The sequence below is a fragment of the Trachypithecus francoisi genome, unplaced genomic scaffold (genome assembly GCF_009764315.1).
Source record: "Trachypithecus francoisi isolate TF-2019V2 unplaced genomic scaffold, Tfra_2.0 Lachesis_group5, whole genome shotgun sequence".
Classification (NCBI taxonomy): domain Eukaryota; kingdom Metazoa; phylum Chordata; class Mammalia; order Primates; family Cercopithecidae; genus Trachypithecus; species Trachypithecus francoisi.
In genome coordinates this window covers 12,540,559-12,558,402 of record NW_022681470.1, presented here as the reverse complement: position 1 = coordinate 12,558,402, position 17,844 = coordinate 12,540,559, and the positions used below count along the sequence as shown (strand labels likewise).

At 45.1% G+C, this 17,844-nt stretch overlaps 1 protein-coding gene and 1 long non-coding RNA gene across 2 annotated transcripts in view; one reads left to right on the top strand and one right to left on the bottom strand.

Annotated features, from left to right (window-relative positions):
• Nucleotides 1-17,844, bottom strand: part of NID1 (nidogen 1) — a 90,457-nt gene that overhangs the window by 9,136 nt on the left and 63,477 nt on the right. Inside the window, exons 13-15 of the mRNA XM_033195847.1 lie at nt 8,759-8,986; nt 5,676-5,848; nt 87-213 (exon numbers count right to left, since the gene is read on the bottom strand). Of these exons, the coding sequence (XP_033051738.1) occupies nt 87-213; nt 5,676-5,848; nt 8,759-8,986 (528 nt within the window). The remainder of the gene's footprint in view (nt 1-86; nt 214-5,675; nt 5,849-8,758; nt 8,987-17,844) is intronic.
• On the top strand, nt 3,846-5,764 carry LOC117074418. The gene is made up of 3 exons (XR_004433579.1): nt 3,846-3,908; nt 5,325-5,418; nt 5,629-5,764. It is a non-coding gene; the product is annotated as an uncharacterized LOC117074418 (long non-coding RNA).

Sequence of the window (17,844 nt, the reverse complement as noted above, 5' to 3'; positions counted from 1 at the left end):
TCATTTGCTGTTCTTCTCTGGCATATGTGGCCACTGGGCTGCTAGAAGCAAAACCAAAAAAGGAAAAATAATATTTGCTTGCTTACCTTGCCTGATGATGGTGGTTGGCTCTCCGCCATGCAGACTGGCTCTCCCGATGGAAGGCTCAGTGATGTCCGTCCAGTAAACCATCTTGTCTACACAGTCAAAGGCCAGTCCAATGATGACTTTAGCCTGGAAGTGAAGACCAGTGGTTAGAGTGGTCCATCTACAAGCATCTGATAGTGAGAATCTTTTTGCATGCCTACAGGCATTTGGATATCTTTTGTTATGAAGTGCCAAGTGTTTTGTCCATTTAAACATTTTTATCATTGAGTTGTAGGACTTGTTCATATATTTCAGATAAAACTCTTGTCATATACGTATATAGGTACATCTATATGTGTAGGAATTTGTGTGTGTGTGTGTGTGTGTGTATACATGCATAAATATGTATTTTTTGAGACAGGGTCTCTGTTGCCCAGGCTGGAGTGTAGTGGCGTGATTACTGCTCACTGCAGCCTCAACCTCCTGAACTCAAGTGATCCTCGCCCTCAGTCTCTCGAGTAGCTGGGACTACAGGCATGTGCTACCATGCCTGGCTAATTTCTTAAATTTTTTTGTAGCAACAGAGTCTCACTGTCTTGCCTACTCTGGTCTCAAACTCCTGGCTCAAGCAAGCCATCTGACTCAGCCTCCCAAAGTGCTGGGATTACTGGCACCAGCCACTGCACCCACCTATTATTTCTTCTCAGTTTGTAGTTTGCTCTTTCATTTTCTTAATAGTGTTTGGAAGAGCAAAAGTTTTTAATGTTTAGTAAGTCTAATTTATTATTTTTTTCTTTATGGCTAATGCTTTTTGAATACTAAGAAATCTTTGCCTACTTGAAGGTGACAAAGAAAAAGACATAAAAGGCATACGTATTGAAGAAGTAAAATTACTCTATTCTAAGATAATATGGTTATTTATGTAGAAAGTCATGCGGAATCTAAAAAACTACTATAACCAATAAGTGAATCTAGCAAGGGTGCAAGATACAAAGTCAATACAAAATTGTTTTTCTATATACTAGCAAAATATAGAAAATAAACCTTAATAATTGTGACAGCATCAAAAAAACAGAAAATATGTAAGGATAAACATTTTTAAATATGCAAGATTCCACACTGAATACTATACAATACTGCAGCATGAAACTATAAAAGATCCAAATAAATGAAGGCATAAATAAGGTTAAATGTAAACAATTTACATTTAAATTGTAGCTGGGACTACAGACATGTGCCACCACACCTAGTTAATTTTTCTATTTTTTGTACAGATAAAGTCTCACTATGTTGCCCAGGCTGGTCTCGAACTCCTGAGCTCAACTGATCCACCCGCCTGGGCCTCCCAAAGTCCTGAGATTACAGACGTAAGCCAGTGTGCCCAGACAATGCTGTGCACTTTTAAGATATTCACTCTCTTAAACCATCGCAACCTAATGCTCAGGCCCCAACTGTGGGTACCTTCTTCACAGCATCCCAGGCCCATCAACTTCTCTGGCCTTCCGTGGTACTAAGGAAAGAGAACATTTCCTTCAGCAAACATGCTCATCAACTTCTCTGGCCCTCCACAGCATTAAGGAAAGAAAACATTTCCTTCAGCAAACACGCCCAGGGTCCTTTTCCACACATTGGTTCTTACAAAAGTGAGACAGAAAAGGACCAGAGGAAGCGAAGTTGAGTAACGTTTTACATGTGATTTGAGTTTCGTGAAAACCTACTGGGCTATATTTCAGTTTGAAAAGCCACTGACAGTTAGCTCTGAGTAAGCTAGCCTCTCCTCAGAAGAGGCAAATCAATTACCTGCCAGTAACTCATTAACGAGTATTTATTAGGTGCTCATTATGTATGACGAACTATGGTGATATTTAGACAAGACTCCAACCTAGAAAGAACACTGAATTACTTAAATTATTTAAAGCAACCAGCTCAAAACAAGTCATCTGCCCACAGGTCGATTTGGCAAAGCCTTGTCAAGATCTTTTGCAAATTAAAATATTTTAAAACTATAGGCATTCATACTTCTGTAAAATTTAGCCATTGGGAGAAACCAGGTGAAAGGTACACAGGACCTCTCTGTATACCTTTCCAACTTCTGTGGCTCTGATTACTTCAAAATAAAAACTCAAAAACAAAACAGAAGCACAGACTTTTCCCTTGATCAGACAGTGAGGAGTTCCTTTCTTTGGATGCTGCCGATGAGAGGCTCAGGAAGAAGCTGCCGGGCTGTATGATCTCAGCATGTGGTGAGGTTTCATTCTGTCAATAGTCTGGAAACACTGAATTGTTCAGTTACAAGAAACACTGGGAGTGGGTGCTTGGTTGTGGTCACAATACTAGGCATTACGAAGCCAGGGAAGGACTCAGCAGGGAAGGTCTCAGGAACAAGGCAGTGGTGGACCAGGATGATCTTTTACTGGGAAAATGAGGAGGATGAGCACATACTTCCTCCTCAAGGGATCAAGTCAAAAAGGACAGTGACTCTTACCTCACACCACATACAAAAATTAACTCAAAATGAATCAAAGACCTAAATGTAAGAGCAAACTTATAAAACTCTTAGACGAAAACCAGGGGGAAAGCCTCATGACATTGGATTTGGCAACAATTTCTTGGATATGATACCAAAAGCACAGGCAACAAAAGAAAAAATAGGTAAATTGGACTACATCAAAATTACAAATTTCTGTGCATCATAGGACACAATCAAAAGACTGAAAAGACAACCATGGAATGTAAGAAAATATTGCAAATCATGTATCTTTTAAAGAGTTAATATCCAGAATATATAAAGAATTCCCACAACTCAACAACAACAAAAGAACCAATCAAAAAACAGACAAAAGGATTTAAGTAGACATTTCCCCAAAGAAGATATACAAGTGGCCACTAAGTACATGAAAAGATGTTCAATGTTATAAATTATTAGGAAAATGCAAATCAAAACCACTTCATACCCGTTACAACGGCTATCATTAAAAAACAAAAACAGCCAACAAGTTTTGGTAAGGATATGGAGGAATTTAAACCCTTGTGCTCTGCTGGTGGGTATGTAAAACGGTACAACCACTGTGGAAAACAGTATGGTTGTTCCTCAAAAAATTAAATATAGAATTACCGTATGATCCAGCAATTCCACTTTGGTATATATATCGAAAAGAAGTTAAAGCAGGGACTTCGACAGATATTTGTATACCTGTGTTCATAGCAGCATTATTTGCAAAAGCCAGAAGGTGAAAGCAACTGCTGATAGATGAATAAATAAACAAAATATGGCAGATCCATACAATGGGATGTTTTTCAGTCTTAAAAAAGAAAGAAATTCTGACACATGCTACAGTATGGATGAACCTGAGGACATCGTGCTAAGTGAAATATGCCAGACACAAATGACAAATACTGTATGATTCTGCTTCTAGGAGGTACCCAGAAAAGTCAAATGTATAGGGACAGTAAGTAGAATGGTGGCTGCCAGGGGCTAGGACATGAGTGGAGGGATTATGGGAGGTATTGTTTAATAGCTTCAGTTTGGGATGATGAGAAAGTTCTGCAGATGAATGGAGGTGATAGTTGCATAACATTGTTTATATACTTAATACCACTTTAAACAGTTTTCCAAAAGATGGTGAATGTTTATCCTGTTATTTCAGCATTCCCCCTTCCACCTATCCCACTTAAATAATTATCTGGGTTTTTTATTTTATTTTATTTTTTTTTGAGACAAGAATCTCGTTCTGTCGCCCAGGATCTCAGCTCACTGCAACCTCTGCCTCCCAGGTTCAAGCAATTCTTGTGACTCAGCCTCCCAAGTAGCTGGAATTACAGGCATGCACCACCATGCCCAGGTAATTTTTGTATTTTTAGTAGAGATGGGGTTTCTCCCTGTTGCCCAGGCTGTAAATTATCTGCTTTTTATTGCCTCACATGACATTTAGCCTCTCCCCTTGGTCTTGGGAAAGAATGTCTTTCACAGGGAATTTAACCCATTCCTATTACCTGAGAGCATGTGCTGGAGATGGAAATGACACAGATGATCTTCAAGGGGTTTACATGTTCAGCAAGGCAATAGATGAATACAATGATCATGTATGCATTTGTTTGGCAAATATTTTTTTGAGTGCTTCCTATATGCCAAGCACAGTTTTGAGTCTAGAAATACTACATGAAACCAACACCTCCATGAAAGAAATGAACAGTTCCTCTCTTGTGGTGCTGATATTTTAACAGAAAGATACATGTCAGACACACAACACAAATATGGGTATTTAATGCATCACATAGTGCCAAGAGCTCTGATGAAACACAAAGCAGCATAAAGAGCTAGAGAGCAGTAGTGGCTGCTGTCTGGACAGGGGGATCAGGACAGGCCTCTCTGAGAGATGATGCTTTGGCAGAAATTTGCATGAAGTAAGGCAGTGAACTGTGCAATTGTCAGGCAGGGGGAACTGCAAGTGCAAAGGCCCTGAGACAGAAATGTGCCTGGTACGTTCAAAGACCAGCCAGAGGGCCAGAGGGTTGAAGTCAGTGAGTGAGGTGAGAGTGGTAGGGAACAGGGTGGGAGAGAGAGCAAGAGGCCAGATCCTATACGGCTTTGAGGGCCATGCAAAGGACTGGATTTTATTCTGAGTGAAGAGGGAACCCATCTGAGGGCTTTGTGCAGGAAAAGGACATGAATCTCATAAAGACTTCTTTGCAAGAGGCTTTTGAAAAGTATTTTTATTTTGGATACTTTTTTGCTGATGTTTCCTCGCTGGTCCCAAAGAAGGGATATGGCTGTGTGTGGCATCTATGAAGTGGAGATCAATTCAGGAAGAGTAAATAGAAAAAGAAGAAAACACAATGGGTAGAGAAAGGAGGAAGAGAAGAAAAACGGGAAGCTGGGCCTGTGGCAGACAAGATGGCCCAAGTAGCATCTTTACCAAGTACTTTCAAGCAGACTTTGTGCCCCCAGTGAGGAATGATAGGGCTTTCTGCGGGACTTTCTTTTACAAGCACCAATGATCTCACACCCTCCCTCTCCTTCACTCCTCATGGGACCCTCATAGCCGCTCCCACTGCTCCAGCAACTCTGACTCAGCCTTGTAGTGGAAGCCTGCAGGTCTCAGGTTTGGTTTCTTGGCAGGAGTCAGGATCAGATAAAACAGAATGACTTTTCTGAATTGCCTAACCTCTATCTAATGGGAAAAGAAGTCCCTAAATCACAAAATGCATCTTGAAGCTTTGAAAGCCTCTAAAAATTCCAATGCTTGTTGCTACCTCAGGGCAGATATGAGGCTCTCGAATTGAACAGCTGCTGAAAGATGAATGAATTTGGCAGGAATGGAAAGATCAAGCCAGCAGATGCACACGAACAGGGTACGAAATTAGCATGAAGCCACCACCAAGGGGTAGCTCTGGAAGGCCTTCCCACATCTGTGCCCATCTTACTGTAAGCCTCATGGGCAGCTCAGCAATACAGTGGCCCCATCTAGAGACAGTCACCTGGGCCCACATGGAATGAGCACCCATGGTTCCAGGGGTTGAGCCTGGGGTTCTGGTCTGACCTCGTCCTGCTTGTTTCTCCAGGTCACTGAAGCAGGAGCTGTCACCAGGTGCAATCAGCCAGCACTCACCGGGACATGAAGGAATGCCTTTGCTTCTGTCTTCCTCATGGTATTTCCCTCCAGGGGCAGGCGCTCAATCTTCCCGGTCTGGGCAAAAAGTAAATGGGTCCCGGGGGGCAAGGGGATCACAGCGGTAGGCACTGCGGGTCCTTGGTGAATCGGGGGAGCCACTGTACTCAGGCCTGCATGGCAGAGGGGGTCAGTGAGCGAGGCCCGTGTGCACCAGAAACCCACAAATGCACACACACACCCCCACACATACGCAAGCATGCACACACATACACACACCCACACATCAGGTCACATCACCTTCATGGCACCACAAACTGCCATAGCCACACACTGCCCATTTTATAGCTGAAAGCACCAGAAGAAGCCCTCAGTCAAAGGGCACTGATGAAGAAGGTAATACAGAGCGTTAAAGGTCACGTGAAAAAAAAAGGTTTGGCCTCCCTTTTTTCTTTTTTTTTTTTGAGATGGAGTCTTGCTCTGTCACCCAGGCTGGAGTGCAGTGGTGTGATTTCGGCTCACTGCAACCTCTGCCTGCCTGATTCAAGCGATTCTTGTGCCTCAGCCTCCTGAGTAGCTGGGACTACAGCCATGCACCACCATACCCAGTTAATTTTTGTATTTTTAGTAGAGACAGGGTTTCACCATGTTGGCCAGGCTGGTCTCAGACTCCTGACCTCAAGGGATCTGCCCACCTAGGTCTCCCAAAGTGCTGGGATTACAGGTGTAAGCCACTGTGCCCGGCTGGCCTCCCTCGTAATAGAAAAGCTTGGCTACTTATGCTCTGCTTTGGGCACTGGTGCTAGAGGAGTGAAGCAAGTAAGGGCAGCACCAGCAGCACCGGCAGCACCAGTGATAGCACAACAGCAAAAACAGCATCCCTGAACCCCCTGCCCACAGGGAGCCATGCTCTAGTGCAAGCTATTAAGCTTTTTCATGCTGGAGGAGCCTATCAGAATGAGCTTGCCCCATGCAGTGCACTCTGTCCCGGTGCCACAGGGATGGACAGATGGGCCTGACAAGCAAGAGCATGACGTTTACGGGCTTTCAAGAACAAAATCATGGCCAGGGGCTTCCTTTCCCTCAGAGTCAGGCTTGCCTTTTCATCTGCTGACCTCAAACCCTGGCCGGCTCCTTGGTTCACTTGATAGGACAATGTCCCAGGAGGGACACACAGCTGTGCTGCAGAGTAAGGAGGGCTAAGAGGGCTGATGGAGGGGGGGTCTGGAGACCTGAGCCCTGTCCTGGCCCCGCCCACTCACTCGCTGTGTGCACGGGGCATGCATCTTCCAGGGCCTGGTCTCCTGCTCTCTACAGTGAGAGCTGGACAAGGTTGTCCCCAAGGTCACTTTCTCTTGTCTGTCTTGCCTATTACACCCAATCAGTGACATACACCAATCTGGTCGACCTCTTTCATATCTCTGAAATCCATCCGTTTCTCACCTGGATTCATCATTAGTGCAACAGCCTTCACCTCCCCCTGCCAGGGACTGTCATGCCTGCCTCTCAGCTTCTACCCCCAGCCAGTGATATTCTAAACGTAACCCCTGCTTCACATGGGCACCTGCTCCAAACCCATCCCAGGCTCCTCGTTGCCCTCATGACCAATACGCAGGCTCAGAAACGTGGCTCACGTGGTGTTGCTTCTGGAAAGCTTCACCCGTGGGCCCACCACCCCACACAAGCCAGGATTCCTCCTCGGTTCCCTGGTCGCTGTCCACCCTCTCCTAAAGCTCATCTCCCTGCACTGTTCCTGTTTATTCACCATCCTTTCCGCTTCTTGGGCACCCAGCACCGTGACTTTCCTCTGGATATCCTAGCACCCACCACAGCACTGGCCCCTCAGTGAATGTTGGCTGCGTGAATGAGTGAAGTTTCTGAGTAATTGTTTTACTGTTTGTTAGCAGCTTTGGGGAAATATTTGATAGGAGATCAATCTATGATTTTTAGCTAAATTGTGAGTGGAGATTCAAAGATTCATTATATTGGCTTTTGATAATTTGTGACAATAACCAGTTTCTTTTTTTTTTTTTTTTTTTTGAGACGGAGTCTCGCTCTGTCGCCCGGGCTGGAGTGCAGTGGCCGGATCTCAGCTCACTGCACGCTCCGCCTTCCGGGTTTACGCCATTCTCCTGCCTCAGCCTCCCGAGTAGCTGGGACTACAGACGCCCGCCACCTCGCCCGGCTAGCTTTTTGTATTTTTTTTAGTAGAGACGGGGTTTCACCATGTTAGCCAGGATGGTCTCGATCTCCTGACCTCGTGATCCGCCCGTCTCGGCCTCCCAAAGTGCTGGGATTACAGGTGTGACAATAACCAGTTTCTACATTTGCAACAGCAGAATTTTAGAGCTGGGAATCACTCTCAGGGTTATTTTGCCTCATGTCTTAGGTTGAGACTGAGGACGCTGAGGCTAGGGAAGGTGTCTGTCTAGAGGCACACAACCACCAGGCTGGGCCTCACACAGGGCCCCTGGCCCCTAGGACAGTAACTTCCCACTGCCTCCAGTGATGGTCTTAAAACCAGCTCACGCAGAAAGCTTTGTGGCTGTTTGCTCCTTGGATTGAAAAATCAACCCAAGTAACTAAAGGCCCTAGGGCATGATTGAAGGAGGCAAGGGTGGAAAGGGTCTGAACAGGTCCCACTGCCTAGGACACAGAGCCCTGGGGAAGGGTTCAGGTTGGTCCCCACCATCCCTGCCATATCCCAGTGCAGGAACATTCCACCTCCAGCCTCCCTCGGCAAAGAGTTCTTCTGGGAGGCCCAGAGCACACACAGCCGCTCTGCTACCATTAAGGGTACTGCTGTGGCAGGCCCCACTGGGTATTTACACCCTACACGTGTGTGTGTGTTGGATGGGGAAAGAGAAAGAAGAGGGTAAGAGGACAGAGAGGGTGAGGAGGAGAAGCAGCATGGGGGAGGGGCGGGGTGAGAGGGAAGAGGGGGTGCAGAGGGAGGGGGTGGGGCTGGAGCCAGTGGAACAGTTCAAGCTTTAGCGCAGCAGGAGAGCCAAGTGCGTGTTCAGCAATTCCGGTCCCCGAGGTCCTTCTCAGGCACACGCCCAAGCACAGCCTGCACCACTTACACGGGGGCGTCATCCCGGGCCTGGTCCTGGTGCCCTCTACCTCGCGGCCATCGCGATCCACGCACCAGCAGTAGCCGGTGCTGCCGTGGCACTGGGTGGGCGCATAGTGCCCGTGCGCATCGCACTCAGGAACGAACAGCCCTGGAGGAATGGGTCGCTGTGGGTCCGCCGCCCCCGCTGCCCCGAGAATGTGTTCTCGCTCATGCTGGCACCGGGTTTTCTCCACCTCTATCAGAGAAACAGACAACAAGAAAGCTGTCAGGTGCGTCATCCGTCAGTGCTCCCTGGCGGGGCTGCAGGAGACCCCGCAGCTCGCTCAGAACCACGAGGCCTGCCTGTGTATCACTGGGTTTTGTTTCATCAGTTTTTCAAAATACAAAAACATCATTATTATTGAATAGGTTTAACTGTCAACAAAATTATATTTACATCTCCTTCTTACTCCTAGGTAGTTCCTTTTAAAACATTTTTTTTTTTTAATTGAGGCAAAAAGAATTGAAGCAAATTGATAGAGCATAAAGTGAACCTTTTTTTTGTTTTTTTGAGATAGAGTTTCTCTCCTGTTACCCACGCTGGAGTGCAGCAGCACGATCTCTGCTCACTTAAACCTCCACCTCCCGGGTTCAAGTGATTCTCCTGCCTCAGCCTCCTGAGTAGCTGGGATTACAGGCGCCTGCCACCACGCCCAGCTAATTTTGTATTATTAGTAGAGACAGGGTTTCACCATGTTGCCAGGCTGGTCTTGAACTCCTGACCTCAGGTGATCCGCCCACCTCGGCCTCCCAAAGTGCTGGGATTACAGGTATGAGCCACTGCACTCTGCTGAGTAAACCATTTTTAAGTAAACAATTCAATGGTATTTAGTGCATTCACCATGCTGAGTAACCACCAACCTCTACCTAGTTCTGAAACATTTTCATCACCCCAAAAGGAAGCCGATATGCATTAAGCAGTTGATCTCCGTCTCCCCTTCTTCCCATCCCCTGGCAACCATCAATCTACAGTCTGTCTCTGCAGATTTACCTATCCTGGGTATTTCGTATACAAGGAATCATACAATATGTGACATCTGTGTCTGGCGTCTTTTACTTAGCAGAATGTTCTCAAGCTTTATCCAAGTGGTAGCATGTATTAGAACCTGCTTCATATTCATGGCTGAATAATATTGCATTGTAGGGACAGCTCATATTTTGCTTACCCAGTGATGAACATCACTGGGTTTTATTTTAAGAAATGTTTTTGTTCTGTTTTTTCTAAATGTGTCATTTTTATCATCTCAAGTTTCTTTTTTTTCTTTTTTGAGACGAAGTCTCGCTCTGTTGCCCAGGCTGGAGTGCAGTGGCATGATCTCGACTCACTGCAACCTATGCCTCCCAGGTTCAAGCGATTCTCCTGCCCTAGACTCCTGCATAGCTGGGATTACAGGCAAGCGCCACCACATCTGGCTGATTTTTATATTTTTAGTAGAGACGGGGTTTCACCATGTTGGCCATGCTGGCATCTCAAGCTTCTTGATAACCGACAAGTCAAGGCCAAAGATTTCAGGGACCAGATACCACCAAGTGCGTTTACCAACACTTGTATGTTTTCCTGTATTTATGTCCTGCTTTTTGGCATGAAAATTGACCTCTAAACTGTACAACTCAGATCTTAAGACAGGGAAATACAGTGAACACTCCATATCCATGGGTTCCACATTTGTGGATTCAACCAACCACAGATCGGAAATATTTGGAAAAATAAAAAGGATGGTTGCATTTGTACTGAACATGAACAGATTTCTTTTTTGTCATCATTTCCTAAACAATACAACAACTTCTTACATGGCATTCACATTGTATTAGGAATTATAAGTAATCTAGAGATGATTTCAAGTATATGGGAGGGTGTGCATAGGTTATATGCCAATACTATACCATTTTATATCAGGGACTTGAGTACGTGTGTCTGTGTATCTTCAGGAACCAATGCCCTGTGGATACTGAGGGACAGGTGTACTTCTGAAGCTGTGGAATTGCGAATAAGCAGCTGTGGCCTGGAATAAACAACTTCCAAGTCCTAGTGCATTCCACACTGGTTAGAGTTCAGTCACCAGTCCAGAGTTGTAACCTCTGCAGTACTGACCACACAAAGCAACGTCCAGACACTGGCAGGAGGTACCCATTCTCCACATCACTGACTGCTAAGAGCTATACTTCATCCATGTCTTGTTGCCTCTCCCTCCCAGGCCTTTCCACGTGATATTCTTTTTGTGACTCTCCTTCTCCCTGTCTGGTTAATCCTTCAGAAATCAGCTTAGGCACTTAACTCCCTTCAGGAAGCCTGTTCAACTCCCCAAGGCTGAGCCCAATCCCCTCTATGACCTCCCAGGGTGATCTGGGCTTGCCCACACCATACCTGTATCTCACTGACTCTAAGGAGCTGTGCCTTGTCCATCTCCCTGACAAAAATCTCCTTAACGTTTACTCAAGAAGCATCTACTCGGTCAGGCACAGTGGCTCACACCTGTAATTCTAGCACTTTGGGAGGCCAAGGAGAGAGGACCACTTGAGCCCAGGAGTTCAAGACTAGCCTGAGCAACACAGCAAGACCCATCTCTACAAAAAATAAAAAACTTATCTGGGTGTGGTGGCATCACCTGTGGTCCCAGCTACCTGGGAGGGTGAGGCAGGAGGATCTGTAGAGCCCAGGAGTTTGAGGCTGCAATGAGCCACTTTCATGCCACTACACTCCAGCCTGGGTGACAGAGCAAGACCCTGTCTCCCAAAAAACAAAACAAAAACTCAAAAAAACAAGAAGTGCCTACTTGACTGTGCTGGGGGAATGCACACAGGAATAACCCATAGCACCTGCCTTCAGGGAGCTCACAGTCTGGAGGGAAGTCAACAACTGAACACACATTTGCAATTCAGTGAGTGGCTGCCTTGACAGAGGAGACCAGGAGACAGCAGATACACAGAAGAGATCGTCCACAAGGCATGGAGAGCCAAGGAATGCCTAGGTGCTTTTTCTTTAAATATATAATTTGTATTTCTCCTTTTAATTCTGTCCATTTTCATTCCATGGTTTTTTTGTTTTGTTTTGTTTTTGTTGTTTTTATTTTCCTTTTTTGAGACAGGATTTCACTCTGTCACCCAGGCTGGAGTGTGGTAGTATAATCTCAGCTTATTGCAACCTTCACCTCCCAGGCTCAAGCAATCCTCCCACCTCAGCCTCCCGAATAGGTGGAACTACAGGCATGTATCACCACACTTGGCTAATTTTTCATAATTTTAGTAGAGATGGGGTCTCACTAGGTTGCCCAGACTGGTCTCGAACTACTGAGCTCAAGTGATCCACCCATCTTGACCTCCCAAAGTACTGGGATTACAGGTGTGAGCCACCACGCCTGGCCACTTTATATATTTTTTTAAGTGGCAGGGTCTTGCTATGTTGCCCAGGCTGGCCTTCAACTCCTGGACTCAAGTCATCTTCCTGTCTCAGTCTTCTGGTTTTTTTTTTTTTTTTTTTTTTTGAGATGGAGTTTTGCTCTTGTTGCCCAAGCTACAGTGTAGTGGTGCAATCTCAGCTCAGTGCAACCTCTGCTTCCTGGGTTCAAGCAATTCTCCTACCTCAGCCTCCTGAGTAGCTGAGATTACAGATGCTTGCCATCATGCCCAGCTAATTTTGTATTTTTCGTAGAGATGGGGTTTCACCATGTTGGTCAGGCTGGTCTTGAACTCCTGACCTCAGGTGATCCGCCCGCCTCAGCCTCCCAAAGTGCTGGGACTACAGGCGTGAGTCACCATGCCTAGCCTCCTCTGTGCTTTTTTTGATGAGTAGAAGATAGTGGTTGAGTAGGTCTAGGGTAGGGCTCAACTGACTTTTCCTGTTAAGAGGAAGAATAAATATTTTTGGCTTTGTGGGCCATGAGGTCTCTGTCACAACTATGCAACTCTGTGGTTGTAGCATGAAAGCAATCATGTCTTATATATACATCAATGAATGAGTGTGGCTTTCCCAATAAAACTTTATTTACAAAACAAACAGTGGGCCAGATTTGGCCTATGGGGACTGTAGTCGCCAACCCCTGCTCTAGGGCATTACTAGTTATGTTAAGGGGAAAATATGTACTTATTTGTGTATATGTTTATGTATGTGTGCATTAATTAATATATACTAAAATGTTAAAACATGCTGTAATCACATAGACTAGAATATTATATATTTCTCAGAATTTTGCACCTGGGAATGTTTTTGATTCTCAGTTCCATTACTTTTTTTTTTTTTTAAGTTACAGTCTCGCTCTGTCTTATACAGGCTGGAGTGAAATGCTCACTGCAACCTCTGCCTCCTGGGCTCAAGAGATTCTCCTGTTTCAGTCTCCGGAGTAACTGAGACTACAGGTGCCCACCACCACATCCAGCTAATTTTGTATTTTTTTTGGTAGAGACGGGGTCTCACTATGTTGGCCAGGCTGGTCTAGAACTCCTGACCTCAGGTGATGCACCCGCCTCGGCCTCCCAAAGTACTGGGATTACAGGTATGAGCCACCACACCTGGCCTCAGTTCCATGACTTCTGGTGTCACCTTGCATGTGTCAATGATACAGATTAAGCTGTGCTTCCTGCAGCTGTGGAATAGGGACGGCAGTAATAACAGATCTCACAGGCCTGTTTGAGGAGTCAGTGGGAGGTGACGAGACAAGGTGCACAGAGACATTTCGAGCTCTGCGCCCAAGCTCTGCAGATGTTCATTTGCGACTGGATCCCCGAAAGGCAGACACGGTGACATTCCACAAGTGTGTTGCCAGCGAATGTTTGAAGGACCTTTGTCCGTGTTGTCAGTTCTCATGTTGGCTTGCTTATTGTGGTTGCGCCCATGGTGACAAGCAGTCAGCATGCCAGGAAAGTATTTGTTGAACCCGGCAAGAGAAAACCACGTATGCTTTTCTTTTGTCCCAGAGGCTAATTAATATAAAAAACAAAACCAAACATTTGATGTAGGAAGCACCAAACAAAGATAGAAGCAAGCCACCTGGTTGGAATAAAAAATGTCTGGCCAGGCGTGGTAGCTCACACCTGCAGTCCCAGCGCTATGGAAGGCCGAGGCAGGTGGATCACCCTGAGGTCAGGAGTTTGAGACCAGCCTGGCCAACATGGAGAAACCCCTTCTGTACTAAAAATACAAAAATTAGCTGGGTGTGGTGGTGGCCGCCTGTAATCCCAGCTACTCCAGAGGCTGAGGCTGGAGAATTGCTTGAACCCGGGAGGCAGAGGTGGCAGTGAGCCGAGATCTTGCCATTGTACTCTAGCCTGGGCGACAAGAGCAAAACTCTGTCTCCAAAAAAAAAAAAAAGACTTCTGGTTCTGTTCACTCTTGAATGTAATGTAAAAGGTGTTTACTTCCACAAAATTTTATGTTGGCATAGGGCTTTAGAGTTTTCATATAAGCTGTTTCCATTCACAGATATATTTCATTTGATTCTCATAGTAATCCTATGTGATAAGCAACTGCAGTTTTTACACCAAATGAGAAAACTGAAACTCAGAGAAGTTGAGACTCCTTCAGGCCATAGCACTGGTTGGTGGCTCAGTTCTAACAAGAACCTAAGTCTCTGGGTTTCTGGTCTAGCCCCCGCCATTCTGGTCTGGCATCTGGCGTCCACATTGCCAGTGCTCAGGACAGCTCCCACACACTGAACCTGTTACAACAACAACAATGTACGCACATTACCTTAGCACATTCACCAAAATTATCCGTGCAGCCACAGACCCATTTTCCTACCAATCACATCTGTATATGGTGGTGCTTTTCCAGTTGGAAAACAAAACTGGTATTCTGTGTGCTGTCAACCAAACAAACCTTTTCAGGCAGTAAGGATTGTTTCATTTTATGTGGCCGACAAAGTTGTGCTAACAAAGTATTTGGCCAGAATAGAAAATCTCAAGGGATCTAGAATTTATAGTGGAACTTCGAAGTACTGTATCTTGAACTTGTAAAAAGGAGGGGCAACCTCGACTGTACTCAGGAAATAGAATCTCAAGTGTGTTTATAAAAAGCTGTGATCTCGGTGGACCTCCTGGGCCAGCAGACAGTGGGAGCAGCCCAGGGCCTCTAGGGAGAGCCCCCTGCTGAGTCTCCCAGGACCCCATGGGAAACTTTCCATTAAAGGCCTGGTGGATGGGGTGGGGGTAGTGGGGATGCTAAAGATGCATTTCCTGAGCTTGTTTCTGGTTGATAAATTGATGACTCAGACAAGCTTCTTCTTACTCATCTAGTTCGAGCTGCTAGGGAAGAAAGCACTCAAGACCTGATACTTATCTGCAGAATGGCAGGAAGTCTGGGGTGACTTTTCTCAAGATGGGGGGACAAAGAGAATGAGAGGAAAATGAAATAGAGTGTAAACCAAAAATAAAATTCCAAGTTCCCCAACCAACTGAATGGACCCCTCCTTTCAGCCAAGGGCATCCCAAAGTAAACGTATGAAACTACTTCAGGCCATGAGAGGAGAGGGAAGGTTGGCCATGTCTCATTACCATTAACATCAACCTTAAGACTGAAAGAACAGGCCAGACGCAGTGGCTCTCGCCTGTAATCCCAGCACTTTGGGAGGCCGAGGCGGGTGGATCACTTAAGGTCAGGAGTTCTAGACCAGCCTGGCCAACATGGTGAGACCCCATCTCTACTAAAAATACAAAAATTAGCTGGGCATAGTGACGGGCGCCTGTAATCCCAGCTACTTGGGAGGCTGAGGCACGAGAATCGCTTGAACCCAGGGGGCGGAGTTTGCAGTGAGCCGAGATTGCGCCACTGCACTACAGCCCGGGTGACAGAGTAAGACTCTGTCTCAATAAAAAATAATAAAAACCTTGACAGAACAGACTCTTTAAGTCTGATAAGAAACATCTACAATCTGTTCTGTCTGAAGCCAGCTACCTGGAGGCTTCATCTGCATGATTAAACCTTGGTCTCCACAAGCCCTTATTATAACCCAGACATTCCTTTCTATCGGTTCCAGGTTTTTAGATAATAACTCAACCAATTGCCAATCAGAAAATCTTTGAATCTGCCTATGACCTGGAAGCTCTCCACCCTACGCTCGGCTCCCAGTTGTCCCACCTTTCTGGACCAAACCACCATACATCTTACCTATATTGATTGATGTCTTATGTCTCCCTAAGATCTATAAAACCAAGCTGTAGCCTGACCACCTTGGGCACGTGACCTCAGGACCTCCTGAGGCTGTGTCACAGGCATGTCCTTAACTTAGGCAAAATAAATTGTTAAATTGATGGAGATCTGTCTCGGATACTTTTTGGTTTACAAGGAGAACTAAGAAGGTACATGCTTGACCTTGGGTTTGCATTCCATTCCCTTGCTTGATTAAATTGATTTCTCTGTGTTCATTCAAATAAATGACCATTGTAGCCGCTCATATACTCAATAGAGTGGAGGGAGGGGAGGTGCTCACAGATGTCAAGACTCTCTGGGAGGCCGGGCGCGGTGGCTCAAGCCTGTAATCCCAGCACTTTGGGAGGCCGAGACGGGCGGATCACGAGGTCAGGAGATCGAGACCATCCTGGCTAACACGGTGAAACCCCGTCTCTACAAAATACAAAATACAGAAAACTAGCTGGGCGTGGTGGCGGGCGCCTGTAGTCCCAGCTACTCGGGAGGCTGAGGCAGGAGAATGGCATAAACCTGGGAGGCGGAGCTTGCAGTGAGCTGAGATTGTGCCACTGCACTCCAGCCTGGGCGACAGAGCGAGACTCTGCCTCAAAACAAACAAACAAACCAATGTAAGCAGAAACCAGGGAAGAGAAGACCCAGACATAGGCGGGGGATGGGGAGAGAGCCGGGAAATCTCACAAGCAAATTGTAATGCTTTTTTTTTTTTTTTGAAGATGGCAAGAGTGTTTTGCTCTGCTGAAAGCATATTTACTAGCAGTCTAAACACAAAAACCTAAACAACTGCTTTTGGAAAGCATAAACAACACACGATCATAATTTTGTAAGATACAATTCTCAAGATATTTGAACCAATTGTCTGTTTTTTCTGATTGCAAAATGATTCATATGCCATACACTTTGACATAAAATCTCATTTACTAAAAAGATTTCTTCTAATTTACCTTACATTTTGTTATTTTTAAAAAATACTGGGCAAAAATTATGTGCTATATAAGTATTAGCTATTATTACTTTAGTATTATTCCTTCCACTAGATAAAAATTTCACTTTTTGAAACTATTGTTTGATGTTGGAGGTATCTATTCATATTATTTTAGGGAGGCATTCTTCAATGAAGACACATCAGAAAGGAAAAGTGGTAAAGAAACAGCTTACCTGAATTTTAAAATGAACAAAAATCCATAAACATCAACTAACTTCTGTACAGAGCACAGTAGCTAATTATCCAGCCTGCATTTTCTAATAGTAATAATATCATCATAAGTGTGCACAGTGCCCTCACTGGTCAAAGTTCTTTAACTAAAGTAACAGGAACCACTTTGACTTAACCTAAAACCAAAGGAGGAATTTATTATGAAAATATAGTTATGTCATGTGAATCAAAAAAGGGACTGGAACCAGAAATAGACAACTGTCAGGAACTAAGAGCTCCTCTCTCCTTGTCACTCACTTGCTTTACTTTTCTCTTGGGAGACTGACTGTCCTCTCCTTCTCCACCCATATGCTGAATAAAGTTACCTCTCAGCTCCCAAATTACAAATACAGTTTTAGTTGTTATTTTGTTGCAATAAATAGAATTAGACTATCACCATTTTGCTCCCCCCATTAGAAATGAGTGGACCCAGGAAATGAGCATGAATTTCAACTAATAAATGAGAAAGTAATGACGAAATCTGAATATCACCATTTGTCACTCCCTAGAAATTAATGGATCTAGGCAGTAATCATCAATAGCTCCTAACATCACAAAAAGTGAGACAAGCAGACATGCACTCCTAATGAAAGATCACACCACCACCTTGCCAAAAGGAGTGAACCTAAGTCTGATTAAGCCTCTGACAATATGCAGGCAATTTAGAGGACAAAGGAGCTTGTTGTGCTGTACAATGAGTGTGCAATCAGCAAGATCCAGA